Below are 27,867 nucleotides of genomic sequence, written 5' to 3' on the forward strand. Positions count from 1 at the left end.
GTATCTGGGATTATTGGGATTGGGATAATAGGGATAGGGATTGGGATTAAGGTTGGGGATTGTCTTTTCTTTGGCGAGGTGAGGCGAAGGCGAAGGCGAAGGCGAAGGTGAAAGGTGTGAAAGGTGAGGGCGAAGGCGGAGGGCGTGGCTGGCGGCAAAAGTAATTAATGGCAGACGCGGTAACAATATTACAGTACAGCTACTACGCAGGTACGGGGTACAGGTAACTAGTAAGTACCTGGGTACGGAGTAGCTGTAGTTGGAATGGGACTGTAATAAGAGTAATACCTGGGTACCTGGATACCTAGGTAGTAGGTACCTTGGGGGAGTAAGAGTAAGAGTAAGAGTAAGAGAGTATTGGCGGCAGGAGCTGTCGGCGATCGCGAGCGAGCGGGGAAAGAGTAATGTTTAGGTAGGTACAAGTGGTAGGTAATAGTGGTGGAGTATGGGTAACACCCCAGGTAGGGTATGGCGCAACCACCAGACGCGCGTGGAGGCTTAATCGGTCGAGGAGCAGAGTAATGGTAGTAACCTACTCCGTACTTGTAATGACAATTACCCCGTAGTGAAGGTTGTAGGTTGATGGGGATGGAGATGGAGAAGAAGATGGAGATAGTTGTTGGTTCATCAGGTTGAGGTTGAGCGGAGGGGGCGAATTGCTGATTCCGGGACAGGCCAATAGACCATGTGTTTGTTTGTCTATGGAGATGTGGGTGGATATGTGTGGTGTTCGCGATAGTAGTTATTGATTTGAGTCGGGAATATCCAATCCACACACGGGTAGGTAGACAAAGAATCCACAGATGCGCTCACAGTAATTAATCCCTAGAAACGGTGAGTGAGAGAGAGAGCGTGGGAGAGTGGGACAATAGAATAGAGAGGAGGGGGAGAGAGAGAGAATGGGGATGGGAGAAAGGGAAGAACTAATGGGATGGGTTACTACTGAGTTGCTGGGTATGGGATGTCATGGATGGATGGGGAATATCCGGTCGGGCTCAGCTGCGGGCAGCAGCGGCGGGTTTTCGGGACGACCAATGTTGTTTCCGTGGGAAGGGAAGGGAAGGGTACATGATACATACATAGCATTATCACTATGATTGTAGGTACCTTTTGTACACTGCAAACTACCGAATAGCAGCAGCACTGGTTACTTTGATCCTTACTACTACTACTACTACTACTACTACTCCTCACCTCGTACCTATTCCCTACTATTTGGTACCTACAGTCTACTACGGTAATAGCGGATGGCTGTCTGAATGTCACGTTTGATAGTAAAAAGAACGGCTATTCGTTAGTGGGAGTCGTAGCCATAGCAGAAGTGACAGTAATCACTGGATGTCGAAGCTACAAGGTGGAACAGTCTACCAGCTCGGTCATTAGGTACTTATATCAGTACTAGATAGGTATAAGATGTTTTACCAGCATCGTCGTTTGATACTGTTGGAAGCCGTGGGCCGTGTCCTGTGCCGACATTGGCGTGGATGAGTGTGAGAACGAGTATGAGAACATGGGATGGACGGGAACAAACACGGAAGAGTCGGCTACGGTACGGGCCCATCCAAACTTATTCGCCCCTCATCATCTTACCACTAATTACTCCGTACAAGTACCACTAATGGTCACTTATCAATTGTCACCAGTCCTAGGTGGGTATTTCAATTCCCTCTCTATTCCTGTCGTGTAGGTAGACGATTACAGATATGTTTCTGTGGTCAGCATTACGGAGTATTTGCCTCCATTATGGATATCATCATTGGGACACAGCAGGCAGCATCATGACACAGCACCTACATAGTACAGCTACACCTACAGCTACAGCTTGCAGCGCATACAGCACCACTGTCACCTGTTCGCCATCTGTCACCACCTCCTTGACATGCTATATACCATGCCATGTCATGCCTCGTTACTCCAAACAAACGCCTCCGATCGACGACCCAGTGCAGAGGCGTACCCTTGTGTTCCCTTGCCCAGACTTATCGATCAAACCCCTCTCCTCTCTTCTCCTCTTCTTACAATTCTCTTGATCCCAGTGGTTCATGGTCCAGCAAACTTCATCCGACAATCCTTGCATACACCACGCTTTTCCTATTCCTGTACCACCTACCGCACTCTATTCTACCCTACCCGACCTCATCCATACAGGCCAGGCCATCTCTACATATCCAGACACATAGACACGCACACATCCACAATGCACATAACGTCCACATCTCTCTACGCCCACCATACACGACATGTCTACTCCGTACAGGTACAGCCTACAGCCTACTGTATACAGGTCAAGTTACGCGCTGCATGCGCTCGCCATCCATCACTTTTTCCTCTTCCCCGCTGCACCTCAGTATCAACCCCCCCGGAATTCGCCAGACCCCTTCGTGTGGCGACATACATGATACATGCGTTCAAACAGACTGATAGGCACACAATGTATACACAGAGGTAATTACCGTACATAATACCATATATAATACCTAATCATCTTATGTTCGTAGTTGTGCATTCGTTGGTAACTGGACTGGCCTAAAACATCGTGCGCTCCGTTCCCGTCTAAGGTGGCTATACTTCTTCCGGACTAGCTCATCTACTTGTGCTTGTATACCGCCGTCGCTTCGGCATCATCACCCAACAGCCACCAGTGACCAGTGACCAACACCACCAATTCCACCTGCTGTTTCGCGGGCCGGCTATTCATCAATCTTTCGCCATTTCGTCCGGCGGTGCGGTTGGCGTCCTGCCACATCCTAACCTACTCCCCTCACCCTCCCCGTCCTTTCTCATGCTGCTCTGAAGTTTTGAGTAATTACGAAGTATGATAAAGGCGCAGGACTAGGCTGGTGTGACTCTCATCAAGCTCATCTTTGTGTTCCCATCAGACGTACGACCCATGCGCGCTCTGGTCAATGACTGGCAGCCTGCCACACCGATGAATTGCGCGTTTGTATTACCATGCCACTCATGCGTACAAACTCTCTTCAAACTCCAAGCGGCACACCAACAGCCGGCAGCCGCTCTTTTCTTTGTCTGCACCCATGCAACCCATCATCGGATCCGCTAGCCATGAATCATCGGCCCTTACAAGCCCAGCGTCCGCCCGTCTTGGGTCGAAATAGCACCATGGCCAACTCCGTTCTGTCTCTGCCGCCCTATCCGCCTCCATAACGACGGGCGAGGAGCCGTGCTACTTCGCATCGGTGCTATGCCATGTCATGCCCTGTCCATCATATCGACCCCCAATCCCGCCATGCTGACCACGCCTCCAAGATGCATACAGATTCCAACCTGGCCCTTGAGGAAGTGCGGCTCTGCCACAAGTATGTTCACATTAGGAAACCAGATCTCCGCTCAAGCTTTCTCATCTAGAATAATCTCCGGTCATCACCCATAGACCGCCCACGCGATATCTTTTATTGTATCGAATCCATAACTAGGCATTTATTCGGCGAATATAAGCAAAGGAACAGCCGACCAGGGACAACCCTTTCGCTTCGGGTGCCGAGGGCCAACGCCCTAACGTTTCTGTTCTTGCCGGCCAGCCGTGACCGTCTCGGTCGTCACGAACATTTCATTTCCTCGGTTCACTTCATCCTTCTGGTTTCCTAATTGATGCTGCCATGCCGCGACCAATCCAATGCGCCATTCTGTTTTGGGAATCGTATTCGTCTTCGACTTCGGCTGCTCCGAGTCGTGGAAATCCGCCAGTATACATAAATAATGCTGGTTTCATATTCGGCGCATTCACACGATACTGAACGCATTTTGGGGTGATATTCATGCTGGAAATAGATTGCTCGTCTCTGGCAATACGTAGTAATTGACGCCGTTTGTTTGACCATCTCATCGGGTTGAGGTAGACATGGAGTCATGGTCCATTGACATATTAATGTGCACAGTTAACTTCTGATTTCTGGTTCAGACTATGATTGAATATCTCTGCTGAGAGGTCGTGCCGATAGATCCATGTGGGACTCAGTTCTAGTCGAACTTGATACGCTCTTAAAATTTAGACAATCGATCAGACTAGCCGGCAGTTTGTAGCAGATCTGCTCCGTACACACTATGACCTGAGGTTCATCGTGAGATTCATACATTTACCTTGGCTCACGTGACCCCAATAAGATATTCAAAACGAACACGTGCCTGGGATTTGATGATAACATCTCTTGTCGATGAAGAATACTTGTATAATCTAGTTCCATGTGCGGAATTGGGCATCATGCAGTGGATTCGGACAGGAAACCGGCAAAGATATATAATCATACGTGATATCACGATCGATCTGCACGCGACATACCTGCCACGATATTATTTTCCAAGCACATTGCTAAAATGATTTCTCATCTTCAAGGCATCAACGTGCATACACACCAAATCACATATTTGTCAAAAGACGCTACAGAGTTGCCCCAACAATGCACAATCTTCTCGCGATCAGACGGATAGAAGCAACACGTCTAGTATTCACATGTCCAACGTCATCGACAACGCTAAGACACGTCCACATCTGACCAGCCACAGAGTGACTAAGGCATATATCGTAGGTTCGCTCCCCTTATGCTCGGATTCTTCGGATGCCCTTCAAAAACCCTCAGCGTGTGTCGCTGAAAGCCTCTCTGGAATGGAAAGGCTTATCATACGTGACACATGCGAATCCGATCAATGCTATCATATCATAGGCCGAAGGAGGAACTGATAATGGAGGATGGATTCCTCAAAGCAAAACAAGGGTCTCTCGCAACCCTATCAACTCGCAACGTGAATGTATTCAACATGTGACGCGGCAGGACAATCATAACAAAAAAGGATTGTATCAGGAAGACGATTGGCGAATGAAGATCATCGTCATAGCGGTTCACCCTATGACCCCTTTTTTGGTCCAAACGAAAGGCTATCGCCTTCGAATGGTGCCCGAGGTTGAGGTATGGAATCATAGATGATGTCCACAGAAACTCGTAGCTTGATAATTTAGTTGCCTGCGCCACTGTGGCTATGCTTGTTATTGGGTTTTGTGTTATTTCGTAGTGGGCTCGTATCCCGTGTGTGTTATGTGTGGTGACTGGTCACTGACTACGGTATTATTATTATGTGTCTGTGTGAACGAGCGAGCGTGTTCCTTGGCTTGCTGCTCCCCTCAACGCAACCCCCACCATCTTGCCCAGACATCACACGCTTCGTCATTTCAAGTTGTTGTCGCTGGCCCACAACTCGCCATCTCCATCTAAATCACTCTTCTTGCAAGACAACGTCCTCCTACCTCCCCCAGCTGCGCTCGCTGGTCGCCGCTGCACGGAAAAGGAGAGCGCTGGCTATCATTAAAGCGGGCCTGTGGCTGTGACGACGCCTGCCCAATACGATTGTCTCCTACCAATTGTTAACCCCAGCCCTCAACTACACTACACTACATCACATCAACACTCCAGAGGCTTCCCCCGCCGTCTGCCGTCATTTATACACCCTCCAACAGAGAGAGGCAAACAATTCTCACGGACCTCCCATTCTTATCCTCTCGCTCCTAGGCGAGCTCCCACGAGCTCTCCGTTGCACGAGTCGGGCCCGCGTTCGGCGCCGACCTCATCCACACGCAGCCTGCGCTCCCTCCAGGCACCACAACACGCCGCGTCTCGTCGGCAGAGTCACACGATCACGTCTCCCTTCTTTCTTTCCTCTCCCACCTCTCTAGATCAATACCGCCAACATGAATATCGACGAGACAGTCACCAACATCCAACGCAAGATCGACCGCGAGAAGGCGCTCATCAATGCGGCGAATACTATGCGCCAGTCGACTAACAATCCGGCTGTTCTCTCGCGTCTGGATGGACAGATCCGCGATGGCCGACGAAACATCGAATATTTCGAAGGAACGCTGCGGGATCTCGAAATGCGGCGGATGGGTTCTGACATGGACAACATGAGCCTGCAGCCCGGCCAGTCCAGAAAAACTGGAAACAATCCCATTACGCCACCGCCAAAAGACGGCTGGGGTGACTACGTGGGACGGGGTCAGGATCAGGGCGGTCATGGAGATGACCAGGCCGGCTACAGCAACCTCGGCGGTGGTAAAGGCCTCATGCCCCCTCGCGCTCCATATGCCGCTTCTGCGCCTGGCGCACAGCAGCCCAAACGCGCCAATTATAGCAAACTTGGTTCGTACAGATTTGCAGTCGTAATGCGACATATCACTGATGGCAACTCCCAGATTTGATCAAGTACGACACTCCTCATCTCGGTCCACGCATTCAGCTTATGTTGTCACAACTCGAGTTCAAGCTCAGTGTTGAGAAGCAGTACAAAGATGGTATCGAGAAGATGGTGAAGCTCTACCAAATGGAGGGCGACCGGAAGAGCAAAGCAGATGCTGAAGCTAGAAGAATTGAAAGTAACCAGAAGATTCAGCTTCTGAAGCAGTCGTTGAAGCGTTACGAGGATCTACACGTCGAAGTCGAAGGCGGTGATGGTGGCGATGGTGAGCAGGTTGGGTCTAATTAGTATATTATTTGGTACTAACCCCAGTGTAGATGACAGTCTCAGCGTACCCAGCCAGAGGAAACCACTAAGTGGTCACTTGTCCCTGCGGGTTCACGCCGTAGCCGACGTCGACCATGCTGCCACTGGCCGGTTCAGCAGGGGTCCCGAAACCTTCGTCATTATGAAGGTCGAAGACAGTTTCAAAGGACGCACCAAGGCAACAAGGACCGATCGCTGGCAGGACGAAGTCCACGAATTCGACATCGATAAGGCAAACGAAATAGAATTGACCGTTTATGACAAGGCAGGCGACCATCCTCTACCCATTGGAATGCTCTGGATCCGAATCTCCGACATTGCAGAGGAGATGCGTCGTAAGAAGATCGAATCCGAGCTGCAGAACTCCGGCTGGGTGGCAGCAGATAAGATGGCTGGCGGTGGTTCCGGCCCTCAACCCGATTTGCAGTTCCAACCTCCCCCAGGACAGAACTATGGTGGAGCCGGCGGCCCCTCTGGCGGCGGCATGCGACCTCCCGGCGCTGGAGGACCTCCTGGAGGCCCACAACCCCAAACGGGTCCGATTTACATCGATGCCTGGTTCTCCTTGGAACCTGTTGGGCGCATTCAGCTGACCATGGCCTTCGTCAAGCATACCAAGAACAAGCAACCATTCGACCTTGGTCTTGGCCGAAAAGGTGCCATTCGCCAGAGGAAGGAAGAAATTCACGAGCAGTATGGACACAAGTTCGTGCAGCAGCAGTTCTACAATATTATGCGCTGCGCCCTTTGCGGCGAGTTCCTCAAGTATGCAGCTGGCATGCAATGCTCGGACTGCAAGTACACTTGTCATAAGAAATGTTATTCGAAGGTGGTGACAAAATGTATAACGCAATCCAACGCAGAAACGGATCCAGACGAGGCGAAACTCAACCATCGCATTCCTCATCGTTTCGAGACCTTTTCCAACATGGGAGCCAACTGGTGCTGCCACTGCGGTTATGTACTGCCTTTGGGACGGAAACAAGCCAAGAAGTGCAACGGTATGTTCAAGATAACTATGTTTCGTTAGTATTCCATTGCTGACTTCTTCCTAGAATGTGGTCTTACTTGTCACGCGGGCTGCGTGCACTTTGTTCCCGATTTCTGCGGCATGTCGATGGAGGTCGCAAATCAGATTCTTATGGAGATCAAACGAACTAGAAGAGGCCAGTCGGGAACCGGGTCGACGAAGTTGAGTGACCGTAGATTGAGGCCTGACCAAGGCGGAAAGCCGACACCACCCACTCCTCCCCAGCAGCAGTATGCTCCTCCACCGGGTCAAGATCAAAGTGGACAGGCCGAGAGATATTCGTATGGCCAGGACCAATACCCACCACGCCAAACATCCTTCCAAGGATCGCCAACATCTATCGATGCCGCTCGTGCATCGTACTCAGCATCAGCACAGCCTCCAGCCCCGACTTCACCGACTTCACAACGAGTCTCGCCAACCCGGACACAATCGTCTCAGCCAACGCCCGTCGCTGCCGCTGCTGCTGCCATGCAGAAGACTTCCGCTCCCGGAGGACCTGGAGGATATCAACGCACACAGTCCGATTATTCGCCAACCGGTTCGAGGATGTCGGGCGGGTACCCGGATCAGCAGCCACCACAGCAACAGGCGTACCAGCAGAAGACTTACAATCCCGCAGATTTCGCGAACATTCCCAACTATAATGCGTCGCCTCTTCCACAAACTCCTATGCAGCAATACCCCCAGAAGCAGTCTGGCCCCCTCCCTCAGCCTCCCCCTCAAAGCCAGCCTCAGCAACATCATCACCAGCAGCCGCAATCGCCTCCTCACCAGCCTGATCCAAGACAGCAAGCACCTATCCAGCAAACCCAGCCTGCATCTGCTATGACCAAGGCACCCGAGCATAAGATCACGCCGCCTGCGAATACTCAGGGCACTGGAAGGAGGATCGGCTTGGATCATTTCAACTTCCTTGCTGTTCTCGGTAAAGGTAATTTCGGAAAGGTCATGTTGGCAGAGACGAAGAGCACCAAGCAGCTATATGCTATCAAGGTCCTGAAGAAGGAGTTCATCATCGAGAACGACGAAGTGGAGAGCACAAGATCAGAAAAGCGTGTGTTTTTGATTGCGAACAAGGAGCGACATCCATTCCTTCTTAACCTGCACGCCTGTTTCCAGACAGAAACCAGAGTCTACTTCGTCATGGAGTACATTAGTGGTGGCGATTTGATGTTGCACATTCAGCGTGGTCAATTCGGCACTAAGCGTGCTCAGTACGTTTAACTGAAAGAAATCAATTGGGACGCAATTAACTAACTCTTCCTAGATTTTATGCCGCAGAGGTCTGCCTTGCGCTTAAATATTTCCATGAGAACGGCGTCATCTACCGTGATTTGAAGCTAGACAACATTCTTCTGACTCTTGATGGACACATCAAGATCGCTGATTACGGTCTTTGTAAAGAAGAGATGTGGTATGGATCTACAACTAGTACTTTCTGTGGTACTCCTGAGTTCATGGCACCAGAGGTAATAAATGTCGATATCCCTTTGACTTGAGCAAGTCAGCTGACCTCCCTCAAGATTTTGCTGGATAAGAAATACGGTCGCGCTGTCGACTGGTGGGCTTTCGGTGTCCTGATCTACCAGATGTTGCTTCAACAATCGCCATTCCGTGGTGAGGACGAAGACGAGATCTACGATGCGATTCTCGCGGATGAGCCGTTGTATCCGATCCACATGCCCAGGGACTCAGTTTCGATTCTTCAGAAGCTTCTCACCCGCGAGCCTGAGCTTCGTCTGGGATCAGGACCAACCGACGCACAGGAAATCATGAGCCACGCATTCTTTAGGAACATTAACTGGGACGATGTGTATCATAAGAGGATCCCTGCGCCATTCGTTCCTCAGATCTCGAGTGCCACGGATACCAGCAACTTCGATACCGAGTTCACTAGCGTGACTCCTGTGTTGACACCTGTGCAGTCCGGTATGTACACCATGCATCACAAATCAATGTTGAAATATATACTAACTACATGTTACAGTTCTTTCGCAAGCGATGCAAGAAGAGTTTAGAGGCTTCTCCTACTCGGCCGATTTCAACTAGGGAGAGAGATGAAAAAACAATCACAGGAGATCTACACCCAAACCCTTCAGATACCCTTGGGCCTTTTATTAGCGTTCGTTTTGGGAGAGAAGAAAAAACACACACAATCATGTTCTTACGGACTGCGGTAATTTGCGGATGGATAGTAGGCAGCAAAAAACGAATGAATGCATGCGGCAGGTCGTCGTCATCAATCAGTCATATCACGAGACAAAAAACAAAGATGGATATTCACACACACGCACTCTCATTCTATCTATCTCTTTTCCCCTCTCTTTTTATTCTATTGGTCTTTTTACTTCGACTTTCTCACGTTCGCATAATGAATCGAACCCCCCACCGGTACCCCGTAGACGCATGCATGGTTTGCATTGTTGTCCTCTCCCTCACATCAACTGTTTGTAATGCAAATGGAAACGGCTTCTTTCTCTGCTTTTCACCTTCTTCTTGATCCTCCTGCCTTGGTGTGTTTGTGGTAGGGTAGACTGGCATGCGACATCCGCCTTCATGATGGGGTGGTGGTTTCGTTAGGGCGAGCGAGTGAGTGAATGAGTGAACGAGGAGATAGGTAGCGAATGGAAAGGAATGGAAAGATAATCGGAGAAATGTTTTTATGCATCGTTTTTGATTGGCGTGATGTTTGAGGCCGACTTCACGTTTCCATTTCCCCTGGTGCCTGATTTTCTTGATGACTGATGTTGTGTTTGACTGGAACGTATGGTTGGAGACAAGGGGGTGGGGAATGTCTCACGGGAGATTCGCATACGCTTCTTTTAGGACAGTGTGCCTGGCCTGGGGCGCGGGCGTAAGGGGCGAGAATGTGGATGTGGATGTGAATATCAATCTACCAACAACTAACTACCTCTCTTGTCTATATGGTGTTTGTACTTACGCTCGCGTGACGGCCTAGTCACCCCAGGCATATCTAACACCTACAATTCCTCAACACCTCGACTAGTATTGTCCCATTCACCACCGCACCCCGTTTGACACTTGTACATTCAACCACCCACTCCCTTTCCTGTTTGCTATGTCCACACATGACCTCCCAACGAACGCTTCAGAAACTCGAAATGAAGTACGAACACCCATACCCATACCCACGACCCCTCTGAATCAACCACGCAAGGCAAGGCATGTATAAATACCCCCTTCGTCTCCCTCCTGTCCTCTTCTTTCTTCTTTACTCTTTACTCTACACAACAGTAAACGAAAAACAAAGTCTTCCCATCGAAAGAACTTCGAAAAAGAAAAGATCGAAATTGGACTCGAAACCGTCCATGCGGACGAAACAATCAGATCTTCCTATCGAAAGAACTTCGAAAAAAGAAAGATCGAAAAAATCATGAAGTCGATACTGCGTATGGCAGCGAAACAGCCAAATCTTCCTATGGAAAGCGTACGATGAATGATCGAAATGAAAGGATCACGCATATTATGCGAGCAGAAGAACGAGCGGAACGTGGAAGAACATGGCTGTTCTGACCTGGAACAAACTGGTCAAACAAGCCGCATGTCGTTTCCGAGGTGGGAAAAAAACCAAGTTAATGAGAATGCATGTCCTTTCCGAGCTGGAAAAAATCAATGGAGTCGCGACTGCATGCGTTCGGTTGGCCGCCCTTGGGCTAAAACCTCTTTCGCTATGAGACTATGTCCTTTTTCAAGAGCCAATCAAGGCATATCATGTTCGTGGCTGGGTGGGAGGAAAGAAAATACAAAGACTTCGACGGTATGAGCAAGACGGCACACAGCGGGAGTGCTATGCGTGGTCGTTCGGTCGGACCTCGCCTGGATTTCCATTCAGCAGCAACATATAGCTTTATGGGGTTCCTGAGAACACATGAAGAAGCATGGTATGCGTTGGTGGGAAGAAAGAAAACGGTCACGAATTCGAATACATGAGCGCAAAGACGATGTCTGAGAGGCGTATGCGGTTTGCGTGTTCGCTCGGCGCTCGCCTCCATTCGCAACGCCACGAAATCGATAAATGGAGGACTCCTTTCTCGCCGTCCTCCAAACACACCTAAATCATCTCTATCATGGAGAAAAACGCCGATGCACGTTGTTATGTGTGCCCGTGCTGCCGCCTTCTCGATGGAAAGAAGAACGTAACAAGATCCTTCATGAAATGCGAAGAAAAGTTGGAAACATATGTTGGCATGTCCGTGCCGTGCCGTGCTGGGTTGGAGGCCGGGGAGTCAATCTGCAAGAATCTCCCGAATGACTTGTTGTCCTCTTTGCTGTCTCTCCGGCTTCCTGCGGTTCTTCTGGGAAAAAAACGTACACTTGCGAAGGCCATGTTGCTCTGTGCGTGCGGGAAGGGATATCGAAACCAGGGTGTAAGAAGGTGATGGACTGCGCGCTGTTCCGTCCCACAGGTTGTTATCCTAATGACCTTTTCCTCCGGCATGCTCGCGGAGCCAGAGGAAGCCGTGCTCTAACAGTACCTGATGAAGAATTCATGCACCATAAGTTTGTGGCCGCACATATGCGGCGCGAGATCCTGACTGCATGTGAATACATGGAGTTTATCGAATGGAGGAAACAATTGACATGCCTTCGGAAAAAGCTGAAACCAACGACGACGACGCAGTGACGATGGGGTCGGAAAAGTTCCTAGCATCGTCAGGTATGTGTTTTGCTGATGCAAACGTGGCAGAACTGTTTCATGTCTTTGAGAGACATCACAGTACGAATACCATTGCCAATAAGACGCGACTGGATCTTTACATGGTGTGTCGAACCAAGATTTCAAAACACATCGCGCGATGTGGAAAGAAATCGAAACAGAGCTATGATCTTGGATGAATGACCAAGACCTTTGTAGCGACCATGTTCATGATCGCTGGACTTTGTGCCCCTTTGTTGCTGTCTAAAAAATCGGGACCATCATGTCATGGGGCAAAACGGGGTAACAAAAGCCCTGTATGGGAAGAAGCGGGAGAAGCGACGTACAAAATGTACATGTTCGAAGTCAATGTACCATTTATGAGCGCGCTCCTTCGCGTCGTTGCAATTGAAAAGACATACCAAGTGGTGATGAATGGCGTCGAGATAGTGGATTGACCCCCTATAACATGTGGGTTCTGAGAGGGGGCGAGAAGACGAATTCCACCTAGAGAATGGCCTTCGGAAACAGATGTGCCAGAAAGATATGCGGTTGGGAGAAGTGTAAATAGTCTATACCAACAGGAGAAATGATCGCGAGAAATGGCACATCACAACCGATTTTATGGTGTGAGAGCGGCGAGAAAGACAGCGCGATTTCAAATGTTCAGTCAAACACAAGGTTAAACTTCTTTTCCAAAAAGTATGGTACATGTACTTGATGATTGGGAAGAGAAGAGGCGAAGCAAAACATCACTGTCCACTACCGTCTGCTAATGCGATTGAAGAGGAAGAGCGCACTCATGATGAGATCTAGGATCATGACTTTGATCAAAGTGGCAATACGATTTCCGGATGTGGTCCCGGACTTAAATATTTGCAACCAAATCAAATGTTCTCTGCTGTTGCGCTCTGAAACACTGGGGTCATTCGGGACATGGAGAGGACAGAAAAAGAAATCGTCAAATTCAATTGATGCGGAGAAAGCAGACAATCAATCTTGGTCTTCATACATGCTGGTGTGAAAAAACAGCAAGCGAAATATACGAAAGATTCTTCTCACGGTGCAATCAAGAAAGGATGCATCTGCCTTGTAGGAAGAAAAAGAAAAGATAACGCCAGACTTCATGTCGCCCTGCCCGTGGCCCCTCTGGAAAGAATCGTACGCGGCTTTTTTCCATGGAGAAGTTCTTTATCCTTTCAACAGACTGTTGATGAGAGAAGTGACCTCCATGGACCCCAATGCAACTCAGCCTTCCGGAACTGCATGGGAAATTTTCATGAACGGCGGGCCTATACAGAAAACGCGGATTTCAAAAGCAAATCGCATCAGTTCCATGGAAGAGAAAAAAACCTGGTAATGTCCCACCCATGCTTTCGAGAAAATAATATCGTCAAAACAAAAGACGGGACGCCAACCGAATGGAATTGTGTGCCTGAGCGAAAGCAGTCCAACAACATCAATCAAAGGGGTATGTCCGACCAGCTCTAGTCCGCGTGCTTGAAGGAGGGAAGTTTGCGCCCAGAGGAAATAGACGTTCTGGACCTTGCTTCCAATCTAACAGGCCACCTAAGCATGTTGTGTTGTGTTTCTCGATACTGAGGTATTCCAAACTTGCTGATGGGTCCCTCATGTTTTTGAGTCGTCGTTCTGGCCGAAGAAGCGAGTCGTTATATCGTATGACGGCCCTCCACAGGAATGAATCACACATGATTCGATAGTACCACCGATACCCAAACATGGGCAGCCTGCTTCATGTGCATTCATCCAAACGGTCTGTAAATGGTTGACGATCGGAATCATGGATTCGTCCGCCTGTCTCAAAAGCTACATTCTCATCCTTATGTGGTCAACTCAAATTCATTACGACAAGACTTCCAATACGTTTCATGTGAGCGGGGTTCAAATCTATCAATGTCAAAGGGAAAGATGGATTGGCCTATGGTGGATTTGGGCCTCGAAGACCTGTACACAAGAAGATTATGAGCTTACCCCTGGCGTTGTGGGGTTAGACATTCGATCACAATGTGCAAACAGTTTGATGTGCTGGCTTTCGTCTCTCAAACGTACACTATTCACACGATCGACCTCGATAACATGCTTAACATGTCCGAGCCCCTCCTCTCCTGAAACCTCAGACTCTTCGCGAACAAGACCGTCGGTGCTTCGCGGAACCTCATAGCAGCTACATTCCAAGGCTCTGAACGATGTCAAAAGTCCTAAAGAGAGTCAGCATGTGAAGCCGGGCCGGGACGAAAGTAGAAAAGGGAGTAGAAGGATGTTCGAGGCGTCGAAATTACCTAACGCTTGTGATGATTTTCAACATGACCCTCGCCTCAAAAACAGGGTGTCACGTTCGAAAGAAACCAAAGTCGAGACTTGGTATGTGGGCGGATATCAATTCATTGTCACACTTCTGGGTCACAGATACATGAGAGGAGAAAACACTTCGAAGAAGTACATAAGGGAGTCAGGATTCTCGAAGAAGACTGGAAACCTCAGAACATTGACCCAATGTGCCTGAATTGCCTCTTGGATGTCATTGATGATGGTATACGATATTTGGACAGGCCGACATGGGCCATGGGGCCAACACGCCTGGAAATAGGGGAGATGGTAGCCATTGGGCGGCAAAGAGATGATCAAACACGCAGACCCGCAGAAGGAGATTGACCCCTTCGCCGACATGACCAAGCCCACGTTGTATCTATGCCATACGATGGCTGCGTTTGATAAGTTCGTCTCTAGTATCCCTCTATTGTACAGTACAATGGGTTCTCGACTGGGTTTCATATGGTCACACGTAATGCTTCGTAGGGACCTCATGTCGTCCTGTGTGGTGCACCCGAACGGCCAGCTCTATCAAATGGGTGATACGATGCCACAAGCAGATGTGTATTTCCTCGAATGCAGGCGGATGACCAAGCCAACAGCATCTATGCATACGCGGCCAACCGGCATGCGAAGAAACTATTCACTATAGTCGGTAGCTCGGATCGGATGAGCATTAACTCAAGGAAGGGCAATGTTGAATCTGTGCTCGATTATACCCATGTTTGAGTTCATGACATGACGCCCGTTCACGGCGTCAAGATCAGAATCAAGCGGGTTGACAAGCGCGAGGATTCTAGCAACAATTGAGGATCAGTTTGAGCATGACATTCTGGTTATGAGCCAAGCTCCTCGTACGACCTCGAGTCTGCGGCATACACGGCGAAGGAGAGGCAAGCCATAAAAAAGCGAAATACTCGCCGATGGGATCGAGAGTGTGATTACACAAAGGCACAAAAGGCATGTTGTGGCAACAGCCAAATTTGAACCAACTCTATGAGAACGACGAACTATGCTGTTCCCTTCGTCCGCCTGGCCGCTGAAAAAATGTCGAACTTCAGGGTAATGGTCGATCGAGTTGCAACCAACAGTGGTAAATCTCACGAGAAATGTTCCAGTCCGCGAAAGAAAAGAAAAACCCGTTAGTATCGACAGGTAATGTTCTAACCTTGCGACTCTGACCCAAACACGTTCGCCGAGCAAGAAAATGCAGCTGTGCCACCGGCCTTTGGAGGCACTCCAAGTCAAAGCACATCGAGTACCATAAATGCCTATTACACATGCACTCCAATTCACGAGGAAAAATTGGACATAGTATATTTGAATGGCCTGCCCTTCTTGCCCTTCAACTTCTCGCCATGAGAAAAAATCTGCAGTGCGACCTGATGCCTTGTGCTGCCATCTATATCGAAATTCAGATTCCAGTAGAAGAACAGCATGAATGAACACCGACCAGCGACTTTTTTTTCCTCTCAGATGGGCGCTGCCGTTTGGCCCTCTATCGTATACCCCTTCTCTCTATCTCTCTTTCTTTTCTTCGAGCGTTCCTCTCGACAAAATGTCGAAGTCTACATGCCCGCGTTCGAGGACTCGAAAGGAGATAACACAAAGAACATGTGCGTGCTCTACGTTCGGTCACTCCCATCTCCTCTTTGGAGGGAAAAAGCAAAAGAGCAAGTGTCTCAACGCTTCTGATATACGCTTATGGCCGAATAAAAATAAAGGAGAGGAATAGAGCATGCTTTCCGCACGCTTGTTATGTCTTGGATGAGTGTCTTCTTCTCGTGACCGGATTTCTTATGCCAAACTTTCGCAAAACGAGTATGGCAGAGGTGAATTTCAAAGTGCGAGATAACCCTATATACAAGCGGACATGTGGTCTCCTTCTTCCTTCTCCCCCTCTCTACTCGTTCCGGGAAACAGTGACAACTCTACATCGAAATCTCATGATACACTGCCTTGTATTCCAGCTTCAAGAACCCGAGAATGTGTGCAATGGATCTGTACAGAAACGGCAGAAATTATAACGCGATATACGTTTGGACTATGGGAGGATCTTTCAGAGGCTCGCCACATGTTACATGTTGCCCTTTTCCAATCCCCGTTGCCAATCCCAGATATCGAATTATGCATGCAAAAAGTGGACACTCGAACCAGGAATGGTTCAAGGCTTTCGATGGTGGCTCCCACTGTCTCCTTGCGACCCAGATCTCCACTACGAACCCGATTTTGACAAACTAGGTGGAGGGATATGATGATGTCGGTGGGTCTCTTCCCCGTGGCTCTTATCCCAAATAAAGAAATCGGAGATACAATGCCGCAATGTCGCTGCTGGTCCCCTAGTCTCCCCTCGTCGCATCAGCGCATCGAAAAATGACGGCACTACAATGTATGAGAAAGCCGCCAAATAACCATTACCACAAAGAAAGGAAGAGTTGTCGTAGAGCTCCAAAACGCAACGCGTTATGGGATCATGCGGCAACATCCAACCTGACCCGGTTGATGTTCCCGTTCTCTCTTTCGAGAGAGAACCCTATCAGAAAATTCCATCAGAGCACTCCATGTGCGCGTCTGCTTGGTCTGGGTTCTAACAGGGATGATATATCGTCTTGCAACGATATTCATGTCTGTCTTTTTCGGCCCGCCTTTTGCACTTTCGAAAATACATCTGAGTTAGCAAATTATGGTGTTTGCATGCACTTCGCTGCTGAACATGTGGCGTACTCTCCGCCTCTCGAACAAAAGCTAAACACATTTGCAAAAAGATCTTGAAGTGGTCATTAACATGCTGCGCTCGTGGACGGACTTCCAAACGGTTTATATACCAGACATATGATTTGAGCGCCCAGAGAGATCGCACTAACATCAGTGTGACAATTTGTCATGATCTTTTGCTGTCTCTGGCTGCTGTCAAAACCGATTTGGATCCTTCTAATGTGATCCGTCTGCTTCCCAGCCCTCCAAAAAAAGTCTTCGCAAAAACTCTTGTAACCGCCAATATGATCCGGTGGTGGACGAACTCCCAATCATTCTCACAACTTCTATCGTTTCATGATCGCCCGGGCGCGATCATCACAACTGTCTCCAACTTATGGCTTTCTCGCTGTCTCCTGCCTCCCCCCCAAAAAATCTTTTTGGAAACCCGTACATGACCTTTCCGCCTCCCAGTCCTTCCCAAAAACAAATCGTCGCAAAAGTTGTTGCGAGTCTCACCTTATGACTGCGACCGTGTGGACGGACTTTCCAATCAGACTTTTATCTTTTTAATGTTGGAGAAACCGAACCAGTTTCAACAATTTGTTATGGTCTTTGGCGGTTCCTGCGGGATTGGGTATTTGAAAAAAAACAAAGTGCTACGTTTTTTATCTGATGGGTCCGCCTGTGTTTGGAGATCAACAGGCTCGGATAAAATGGAAAAACTGATGTGGGAGATGCTGAGAGTGTTGGGGAGGTGCTGGTCGATGTGGTGGTGATGATGATCACCGTCACCACCACCACGGGGCACATCTGATGAGGACAGTAGATCAAGTAGCCATAACATATCCCAATCACATACATGTTTGATTCATATTCAAGAGCCACGTCAAAAGCCGGTATCGAACATTCAGAACTGTATTAATCTTCTACGAGCGAAAGAAAGACAAAGGTTCCGCCCACCACGCCACCTAAGATATCTCCAATCCATAATCGATATCCGAATCGATCCAATATCCACTCGCCCGTGAATCCTGAATTCATGAGGCATATCAATCAAACCCAACCGTGCCCTGCCGCCTGTATCCGTGAAACGAAAGAGAGAGAGAAAAAGACAATGAAAGCGCATCTCTAGCTTGTATAATCTTGTTTACCTTACCATACCTTGCTGCTGCTATCCACATCCGATAGTTGTTCGTTCCTCCTTTCATTCACGCACTGTTCGCTTCGCGAAAGATCGTCAACGCTCACTCACTCCAGCCATGAAGATGAAGATGATGTGAACAATTCAGATTTTTTTTCGTCGTCTTTTCATCCATATACACGCGTGACCCAAGCCGCCCAAGACCATCTATGATGATATGCGAAATCGTTCCGTCATCCAAACGTAACCCAGCCCCAACCAATCGCTCTCGCGCGTAAATCTTCTTTTTCTCTTTTCGTGATATCGTTTAGTTCGCGCTCTCTTGGAGCCTGGACTTCTCGTCCTGTGTCAGTGCGTCCCATTCTTCTTGGAATCCCGGTGTGCCCGCCGCACGCTTGAAGAAGTCGACGAGGAAGCCTTGGGTCTCGTCGTCGCGCTGGCGGCCGGATCCTGGTCCATCTTCCGCGGCGAGGTTCATGAGTTGCTCTTTGCTGAGGCCGGTGCCCAGGTCTGTGAAGGGGTTCGGCTCGTCTTCCCAGTCGTCGTCGTTGCTGTCTTCTTCGGCGAGCTCGGCGGCGGCCGATGCATCGAGCTGTGTGCCGGATGCACCTTGAAGCTCGACGATGAGGACCTTGAGGATTTTCAAGGGCGCAGCAATAACGGTGTATTGGGTAGGGTCTGAAAGTCGGCCAGTTAATGGATATCTAAGGAGAAATGTAGGGCTTAACTCACTTGTTCTCGCTCTGCTACGAGTCATTATCTGGTTGCTCGAGTCTGGAATCTGATCACCCTTAACCTGGATTTGTGCGATGCGGGCATCCTTGAGATCGTAGAGCTTGGAGAGTGCGATGACACTACAAGATATTAGCTTCGAAATTTGTAGAGTCTGGGTCTGGATACTCACTTTTGTCTAATCTCGTCGTAACCAGCGAAGTTGATGGAGTTCTCCAACCACTTAGCGATCACGACCTGCAGACCACTCACGCCATCCAGATCGAGGCCAGCCAAGAAGTCTACAACCTCAGAGGCGTTGTTCAGGCTGAGACGGGCGAATACGAGAGTAAGACTTTGAATGAAAGGCGCGTGTGTGGCCGTTCCAAGCCTAATGGCAACGGCGCGAAGAAGCTGGGGAAGGTAAGGTCCTAGGCGCTCACTGCCCGCCTTTTCAACGACCTCTGCGGCCAGAGATCCAACCTCGCCGGCGGCGTGATCATTCACGGATTGAGAGAGCAGGCGATCAATGATGATCAGAACGACCTCCAGACCACCCTTGCCATCTTCCGCATGCCACTCAAACAGTTGCTGGTGGTCGTGCGCAAGGATATTCTTGACTGCCACCGTGCACGATTTGAGAAGTTCCTCATTATCCGAGCCTAGCAGAAGACGATGCATCTTGGGCATGGTGGCCTGGACGAAACCTTGAGGGAGAGGTTCGAGGCCATGTTCGGCGAGAGCAGACAAGAGGTCAGCAGCAAGCTATCAAAAGTTAGTCGATTTGATCATCCAAATCACAGTCAAAGGGGGCTTACGTTGGTCAAAGCATTCTCTTCAGTCAGGTTGCCAATATCAAAGGCTCCGGTCAATGATGGAAGAACCTTGGCGCAGAGCGTGACGTAGGCATCTGCGCCCATGCTAGCAATAGATTGTGTGACGTCCTCAAATGTCTCCTGCACGAGCATGACGAGCTGGAAATTGTTGGCGCCATGGCTAGCAATAGTAAAGAGGAGGTCGAGTCCATTGCCTGTAAGGCATGTCCGGGTATCGAGCAAGATTGCATCTCGGAGGGTTTCCACGAGCGTTACTATCAGATCGTCGCTCTCTGCCAACTCTTGCATATCCTGGCTCTGAGTGTAGGTAGAGATAGCTGAGATGATGGTGTCCTGTACCGGTTGGGTAACGGATCCTGGAAGAGCCTGGAGGTAGTACTGGAGCGCACGGATACATGAGACCTGGACAACATCCGAGGAGTCGTTGGTGATAGCGTTCAGGCAGTCCTGCAAAAATGAAGGCGCATATTGTTGCAAAGCATCGCCCGAGGTCCTTGTAAGGCTGCCAGCGACCAGATATCCTCGCGCCCTGAGGAATACATCGGGTTGCTGCATGGCATAGCGAATGAAGTCGATGAAAGCAGTAGCAGCCTCTGGTCCGATCTGCTTGTCCACGTCCTGGAAATCGCTCAAGAGCTGGTTCAGTACGTACAAGGCGGCTTCTTTCGCTTTCCAGCTTTCGGTGGTGGAATAGAGTGATCTCGTGTAAGACAACAGACCTTCTATGGTAGGTTGTGTAAGCCACTCGCCGAGCTTGATAACGAGATCACCACAGGCCGTTCGGGGAGTGTAGTTCGCCGTGACGCTGGTCTCCTCTGAGAGGAAGATGTTGACGTCCACGTCCCAAAGACCCTCCTCTTCCGTGGTGATTTGCGCATACGCGACCGCCAGTTTCATAACCTCGGCGACCCACGTATTCTCCGCACCTTGGGCGTTTTGTAGTTGTTGCTCCAGCTCAGATCGGACGGGCGGAGCACGAAGGCAAGCCTGCATGAAGTCGAGCTCTTCGAGAACAAGGAAATCCAGCGTATATGGGAGACCATCTCCGTCCTCGAGCCTGCTTTGTCGCTCTTCCAAAATGTACATCTGGTGGTATGCGTTTTGTAGCGACGAGAGCTCCTCCCAGGTAGCGGAGAAGAGGACGGGGCTCTGCGGCGATAGCATTGAGGGGAACACAGAGCGTACGCGCATAAGGACCTAGAAAACCTTGAGTATCGAGTTCATGCAATATAACTTGCGACCTCACCTTGACTACTTGGAGCTTCAACGACACAAGACCACGGTACAATTCCGCGTTTGTGGTCTCGTCGGTCTCCTCCTGCTCTGACGGTGGGTCTGGCAACTTAGTCTTCATGATGCTGATGAAGAACGGTGTCCACTGGTTCAAGACCTCCTCCACGAACGCCTTGACCTCCGCCTTGTGGTCCGCCATGATCATTTCCAGAATGTCAAAGCAACCGCGGAAGACACTGACCGCCAGAGCGCGTAGAGTCGGCTTCCTCTGCTCATTGACGGCCACGTCGTAGACGACCTTGAGAAGATCCCGCGCGACGGGGAAGAAGCGAGCATCGTCGAATGCCTCGTCGATAAGCTCTAAGAGCACCTTGAGCGCGCCATGAACCTGTCCGTCGCTACCAGTCGGGATGATGTGCATCAATTTGGGCAGCAGATCGGGCCATTCGTCGGGGAAATCTGCGCTCGCGATCTTGCTCACGACGTAGCTGGCTGCGGACTTGACTTTGCGGTCAAGTTGGTCCTGGGTGGAGAGGTCGAGCAGCGTGTCCCGTATCCGCGCCTTGTTCTCAGGCGCCACCAGTTCCTGGCCCTTGAACTCGTCCAAGGAGGAGCTCCAGCATTCTACCACAAATTTCTTGAGGACTAGAAGCGAGGCCTGTCGGATGTTCAGTGGGACACTTTCGTGGGACGCGATGGCGACGAGGCCGAGCTGGAAGTCGGCATGGGGGTATAGTGACTGCAGCTGCTGCTCTGCTTGTTTTCGGGCGCCCTCCTGGCCGGATTGGGTGGCGGACAGGAGCTGTATGAGCTGGTCTTCCATTGGGATGGTCGAGTTACTTTTGGTGTGGCTTGGGACGCGAGGGAGGGCGGTAAGCGTGTGATTGCGGAGGGACCAGGCCTAGCAGAGAGGGACCGTCTAGTGTGCAATTGTAGGTATGATTAAGTTATGGCCCGCGGGGGTGATTGAGAGGGAGTGAGTGAAGGGACAAGCGAGCGAGGAGCAGCTCGACGCGTCCTAGAATGATGGGATGCCAGATCTCGAGGGAGGTACTCTGGAGTTGAGTAAATATGGATAAGATGTGGGTGTGTGTGAACGAGTATGTATGGATGTAAGTATGATTGTGAATGTTATGTTATTTTTTAGGTGGGTTGTTGTTGGTAGAGGAATAAGCTGACCGGGGTTTGCGGGAGGGGCAGAAAACAGCTGGAGTGGCCTGGGCTGGGGGGCTGGGCACGCACAAAACACGTCAAGTACACGGTAGATAATCACAAGTATCTCTCTTCTATCTACCTATCTACCTACGGCCGAACAGTGGTGGGGTAATCGAGCGATTCTTACAATAACACAATTACAATTATACCCTCAGACATCGTCGATGCCCATGGTCCAGTGAAAACGTTGGGCACGATCAACCCGGCCAACAGGAAAAAAATTGACCCCTCACCACCAGAAGATTCGGACACGATCGGCGGTATTTTGACTGCAATACCAGCGATACCCATAGCCATAGCAAGAGCAATGTGGGCGGTGTATGGATGAGAAGTCTTGGCTTGGAGCTGTCGGGTGAATTGACGCGTTATCGACCTGGAGCTTCTTAACGACTTGCACCTCCAAACACTTCCAGCTGTAACCACCTCCTCTACAACCACCGTTCTTCAAAACAAGACATCACGATAATGCTACACGCGATCCGCACAGCAGAAGAGCAACTCTCTACCTGCTCAACCTCCTCACCACCCTCGTACCAACGGTGAACCTACACGGAACGTCACGTCTCATAACGTCCAACCTCAACACCAACGGTGAACACACCATAGCACAGCAGCCATGACATCACAAACCTACACGACAACCCTCACGCACTTCACCAACTTCCTAACCTGCTACATCCACACGCTCCTCTACCTCCGCGCCCTCTACCCACCCGCCACCTTCGCCCCCTCCCGCTTCCACAACACCTCCGTCCACCAGTCCCGACACCCCGCAGTCTGCACCTGGATCGCCGACGCCGTCTCCGCCGTCCACTCCGAACTCCTCGCCGGCACCGTCGCGAGAATCGCAATCGTCATCTACCACCTCTCTCCCCCTCCTCCTTCACCCCCAGGTGGCAGCAACAGTCCCCAAGGCAAGACGACTGCAGCTCCACAGGGAAGCCCCAAAATCCTCGAACGCTTCCTGCTCGACGTATCCCGCTTCCCCGTCATCTCTCCCCGCGAGCGAGACCGGGAAATCGACCTCGCGCGCGACCCGCTCAGCCCCTCCTCCCCGGGCGTCTCCCTCTCCAATCCTTCCTCCTCCAACGACGCCCCTCCGAAAGCGTCTGCGACGCCGCTAGACAAAGACGTCGAAGCCAACCTCTCAGAGCAATACCGCGCCGCGCTCATCAGCCTGCACACGCGGTGCGCGCGGCTTGGTCCGCTGCCGAAGGGGTGCGGGTTCAATGTTAGTATGGAGTTGAGGGATGATGCGGAGGTGGATCCGCCGATTGGGGGGAGGGCTGGCGCGGAGCAGGGGGTTTGGATTCCCGCGCAGGAGAGTCTGCAGAGGACGGGGAGGAAGGGGGCCGCGGGGAGTGGTACTGGTACTGGTACTGGTACTGGGGAGAGCGAGGTAGTGGGGGAGGGAGAGGGTGGGGATCTCGGGGGTGTGAGGGTCACGCCGATTAGGACGGTGCAGGCGGGGGTTTTCAAGTTTGAGACGTGGGTTGAGGAGGGGAGGGCGAAGTTTGAGGGCGGGGATAAGTGATGTAGAGATGGCCTTGGGAGCTTGGTCGCAAAGATGGGATGAATGAGGCTATACTGGTCACCGCGATGTTACGGTCCTGGTATCGTCGTCTAGGATACCCAATCGCCGCTCCTCCATAACCGTCGCGACATGATGCGGTGCAAAACCCATGCTCCATATTTATTATCATTCCATCCACTCTTACAATAGTAGTAAGATTCGATACTAATACTTCTTTAAGCTAGACAAAGGAATTAAGAACTCCAGGGTATCACTGCCACTGCTGCCATGCGTTTTTCCATCCATAACTCTAACCACATAGTCCCCATTCGAAAAACACCCAAAATTACTCCGTACACCATGAATATGTAGAAATGTTTGCACTAGAGCTGCTTCCTTGAAAGGACTTGGGTCTTGTCGTGTTGTCAAGCCCACGAGCACCAACGCTCCTCTAGTATGTCCTTTCGCCCTGGAGATGACGCTTCACTGTTATGGCCATCGAAATGGCTCTCCTCATCACCGTTGCCACCGTGGCTGCCACCGTGGCTGCTGCTGCTGCTGCTGGTGCATCTGCTGGTGCATCTGCTGTGGTTGCTGCGGAGGGTTATGATTCTGTTGTGGCACTTGTATGGGAGCCACGTTCTGTTGGTATCCAGGCTGATAAGCTCCATCCTGATATCCTTGCGGTACGACATCATCCAACCGAACCAATCCGTCGCCATACATGGCTGCATACGCTACAGCATAATTGTCGTCCATAGGGAACCCTGGTAGATATCTCGGTGGTGCATTGGGGTATAAAGGAGCGCCTGTGGGATGCAGGTGATGGGCCTGAGGTTGCGGGGGTTGTGGAATCGGGATTCCTTGTGGATCCATAGCGACAGGCTGGACCATGTGTGGTAGTGGCCAGGCCGGCCAAACTGGTACATAGTGCGGTATCTGCCCATTCTGTACTGCTGGGTATGGATGCGGCGGCGGCGGTGGTGGTGGTGGTGGTGGACGAGCAGCAGCAGGTCGGGCAGCTACTGGCGCCGGTGCTCCTGCTACAGGACCTCCCAAGAAGAGCGCCTCACGAGCTCTGAGCTGATTGCCATCCATGTGGAAGCGGAAATTGTCATGTCGTGCTTGGGCTTGCTGTTTCCGTTCTGCCTCCGCTTTCAAGACCCGATCTGAAGATAGGATCTTCAAATCCTCTTCAGTAATGTCAGGGTTCTCTGCACGAATCTTTCGCATGGCTTCGTCTTCAGCCTTGCGTATATCTTCTTCATGTCGCTCTTCGATGTTATCGTGTAAAGGACACCCTTCCCCCCCGAAATGATCGTAAGCCGCTACATTCTTTGAGCACACATAGCTAGTAGAAATCATCAGCTTCGAGCACAGCTTGTTCGGTCGAAAGAAACTTACCATTGCATATTGCCGCACTTGCCACACGTCATCTTGTTGCAGCCATACTCCTTGATGAACGGATTACTGCACTTATTGCACTTTCGGATCAATGCTTGCGACTTTGCCTCCTCGATAGTGTGTCTGAGGTTTAGTTTTTCTTCCTTTCTGGCTTCCTCGCATGTCATTGGCACATGAGTTTCCTTCTGACATGCGCGACAGCTGACTTTCCTGCATTTCGGGGCCTCGCACCGAAATTCTCTGTCAACTTCGATAGGAAGGCATTCCATCTTAAAGTCACAGAATGGGCATTCCTCAAGAAAATCTAGGTTTGCAGCAGCGAGGTCGGCCTGTTGTTGCAGATGCTCCAACCGTTCAAAGGTGGATTGGCTGAGGGAGTCCAACAGATATTGACGTCGAAATGTGCCCCCGCAGTTTGTGTCTGCGAAACAGACAATCGTACATCGCATACTGCCAATTTCCGACTCCACATAGCGTTTCGTGCAGTCCCGACAAAAGAAATGTATTGTGTCGCCATTGCAGCAAGTCATCCTGTTGAAAGGAAAGTCCGCAAAACAACATTGGCATTCTCCCACTTCGCCTCTTTGCCTGGCCATGCTCAAATTTCTCTCTTCCGCTTCCTCTAGCTGTCGTATTCTCAGCAGCTTCGATTCTTCTTTCCTCGCTCTCTTTCGGGCACTATCAAATTCGTCTATGACCTTTAGAGTCACCGGGCCACCTCTCTCGCGCAGTTTGCGTTCGTATCCACGAGATTGGCGGGCCTTTTTCAGCTTGCGGAAAGCACATGAGGGGCTATTAATGTCTCGCAGCTGGGCCGACAGAGTAGCGAATGTGGCCGACAGTGAACGCATCGCTTGCCAGGTCTTTTCAATATGCAGTGCTGGAACCGCGGGGAATTCGTCTTTCAACAGGTCCAACCTATTGTTACGTGTCAGTCGTATCAACTATGTAAGATGGCGATAGCCACAGTCATTGAAGTGACAAGTGGTTGTGTCCCAACACAAGATGCGTGTGACTTGGCAACCCGCACCGATGGCGGCGTCTAACAACAATTGAGGTGCGTAACCGTAACAATGGCTCAGCATGCCCGTTTGGTCAATTGCCGATGAATTGGCCGTACGCTCTTCGCCATGCCAAGACCCATATTAGATTTCACCACAGCCAGAGTGACGAAGTTGGTAGTGTAGAACTGATGCAGTCGAATTGACACGATGAGAAAGGAAGAACACTTACGCGTCGAAGTATTTATATGGTGATTTAATGGATTCGATAGAGCCCTCCGTATCAGAGTCGTTAGAACTAGCCCTCTTCCTCTTCTTATCGTTGGAATGGGATTCCTCCTCCTCTTTGGGATATTTTCCCCCTTCAATAATCCGAGACAGAAGGTTCTCCATGGCAACTTGGGACAGACTTCTGCCGACCCCATGTCTGTCGATGAGTTCAAGTGCATATTTCTTTGAGATGTCTGGAAAGATTTCGACGATTTTCTGAAGACACATGGACGGACGCATGTCCCCAATCTCGCTGACTGCTGCTTGCGAAGGCCGCTGTGAAGGTGGGGATCCGCGAAGGGGCGTGTCATTCTTAAAGGCGATATCCTCCAATTCTGATCCTGAATCGATTGTGATGGCACTATCCGGTCGGTACCTCTTTGGCTTCCGTCTCGGTGTGTTGATTCCTTCCTCTTCTGAAAGTAGCTCGACGACATCTCTGTACGCCGCAGACCACATTTGACCAGTAGATGCTATCTCGCCGTCCAATTACTACGCCGTCGCTGTTGATGGTTAATTTTAAGTGAGTTTGATATAGCAATGTCGGCCACAACGAGCGCGAAAGTAGTCGATTTGGATCGCCTCTTGTACTCTCCGCCGGCTGTGTTCGGAATCTGTAAGTTGTGGAAGTTGGAGGGTGGAGGGTGAGGGTTGCGGCACAGGTGGCACTTGCAGTAGATTGAAATGGGGTTGTAGAGAGTGAAGGTGAGAACGGCAGCAGCGTCCAAAGAGAGCAACCCACCTACGGTAGAAAGAGTGATTTACTCCAGAAAGAAGGACGATGGTCAGATGACCGATAAAAGAGCGACTCACGAAGTGAAGCGAAAGAAGTGAGAGGCAAGCAAGGTGCAGGAGAGTAAATCAATGAGCGTCAATCACTGCGAGTAAGGTTGGATTGCAGCCTCGTCGGTCGTTGTTGTGTCGGTCGGGCGTAAAGAGCGAGCAAGCGGCCGCCCTACTATTTCTAAAACACAGAGCAAGCGCGCAAGAGGCATACGGGATTTTATGTGTTTTTTTTTTCAGGCTGTGAGGAAACGATTGAGATCGAAACCCTGTGCTGTATTGTCTTGTACTAGTGTATGTACGGATGGAGAATGCGATGAGCGCCCGGAAGGATGCGGGCATTCGATCCTGGTGGAAGAGAAGCAGAGGACTGTCGCGAGGAAGGAATGATTATTGCAAACACCGCAAATAGGCAGGTTGCACGAACTGTCCTCTTAAGGAATCGTCGTGGGGAAAGGAACGCTCGCTGGGCGGGTGAAGCGCTGGGAACAACGAACGAAGTATAATGTACGGAGTACTGTCAGTGTGTATA

General features: G+C 50.3%; 5 protein-coding genes across 5 annotated transcripts; 3 read left to right on the forward strand and 2 right to left on the reverse strand.

Moving 5' to 3' along the window:
* The first annotated feature begins 1,851 nt into the window (after nt 1-1,851).
* BU24DRAFT_418277 (uncharacterized protein) lies at nt 1,852-2,461 on the forward strand. The gene has a single exon (XM_033526945.1). The coding sequence runs from the start codon at nt 1,892-1,894 to the stop codon at nt 2,447-2,449; it is 558 nt and encodes a 185-aa protein (XP_033387076.1). The 5' UTR covers nt 1,852-1,891; the 3' UTR covers nt 2,450-2,461.
* Nucleotides 2,462-5,698: 3,237 nt separating this feature from the next.
* On the forward strand, nt 5,699-9,592 carry BU24DRAFT_430859 (calcium-independent protein kinase C; the record flags this gene model as incomplete). Its single annotated transcript, XM_033529837.1, has 7 exons — nt 5,699-6,149; nt 6,203-6,469; nt 6,522-7,511; nt 7,566-8,757; nt 8,811-9,012; nt 9,067-9,472; nt 9,531-9,592. The coding sequence occupies 7 exons, from the start codon at nt 5,699-5,701 to the stop codon at nt 9,590-9,592; spliced, it is 3,570 nt and encodes a 1,189-aa protein (XP_033387077.1).
* A 9,084-nt stretch (nt 9,593-18,676) lies between these two features.
* On the reverse strand, nt 18,677-22,307 carry BU24DRAFT_385403 (ARM repeat-containing protein; the record flags this gene model as incomplete). The annotated part of the gene is made up of 5 exons (XM_033524875.1): nt 21,163-22,307; nt 19,899-21,113; nt 19,274-19,845; nt 19,102-19,223; nt 18,677-19,047 (listed from the first exon to the last, which is right to left on the reverse strand). Exons 1-5 carry the CDS (start codon nt 21,970-21,972, stop codon nt 18,677-18,679), a joined length of 3,090 nt encoding a protein of 1,029 aa, XP_033387078.1. The 5' UTR covers nt 21,973-22,307.
* A 513-nt stretch (nt 22,308-22,820) lies between these two features.
* BU24DRAFT_104079 (DNA-binding protein) lies at nt 22,821-24,145 on the forward strand. The gene has a single exon (XM_033520728.1). The coding sequence runs from the start codon at nt 22,981-22,983 to the stop codon at nt 23,896-23,898; it is 918 nt and encodes a 305-aa protein (XP_033387079.1). The 5' UTR covers nt 22,821-22,980; the 3' UTR covers nt 23,899-24,145.
* On the reverse strand, nt 24,146-27,212 carry BU24DRAFT_104098 (uncharacterized protein). The gene is made up of 3 exons (XM_033520729.1): nt 26,515-27,212; nt 25,282-26,199; nt 24,146-25,228 (listed from the first exon to the last, which is right to left on the reverse strand). The coding sequence occupies exons 1-3, from the start codon at nt 27,009-27,011 to the stop codon at nt 24,394-24,396; spliced, it is 2,250 nt and encodes a 749-aa protein (XP_033387080.1). The 5' UTR covers nt 27,012-27,212; the 3' UTR covers nt 24,146-24,393.
* Between the last annotated feature and the right edge of the window lie 655 nt (nt 27,213-27,867).

This window comes from Aaosphaeria arxii, assembly GCF_010015735.1.
Source record: "Aaosphaeria arxii CBS 175.79 unplaced genomic scaffold BU24scaffold_2, whole genome shotgun sequence".
Classification (NCBI taxonomy): domain Eukaryota; kingdom Fungi; phylum Ascomycota; class Dothideomycetes; order Pleosporales; genus Aaosphaeria; species Aaosphaeria arxii.

Bases quoted from the DNA above. Each gene is read 5' to 3' on its own strand.
- BU24DRAFT_104079 (XM_033520728.1), top strand. From the start codon at position 22,981: ATGACATCACAAACCTACACGACAACCCTCACGCACTTCACCAACTTC.
- BU24DRAFT_104098 (XM_033520729.1), bottom strand. From the start codon at position 27,011: ATGTGGTCTGCGGCGTACAGAGATGTCGTCGAGCTACTTTCAGAAGAG. The intron at 26,200-26,514 runs GTAAGTGTTCTT...ACGTAACAATAG, and splicing joins CCATATAAATACTTCGACGC to GTTGGACCTGTTGAAAGACG. The intron at 25,229-25,281 runs GTAAGTTTCTTT...GATTTCTACTAG, and splicing joins AAGTGCGGCAATATGCAATG to CTATGTGTGCTCAAAGAATG.
- BU24DRAFT_418277 (XM_033526945.1), top strand. From the start codon at position 1,892: ATGCCATGTCATGCCTCGTTACTCCAAACAAACGCCTCCGATCGACGA.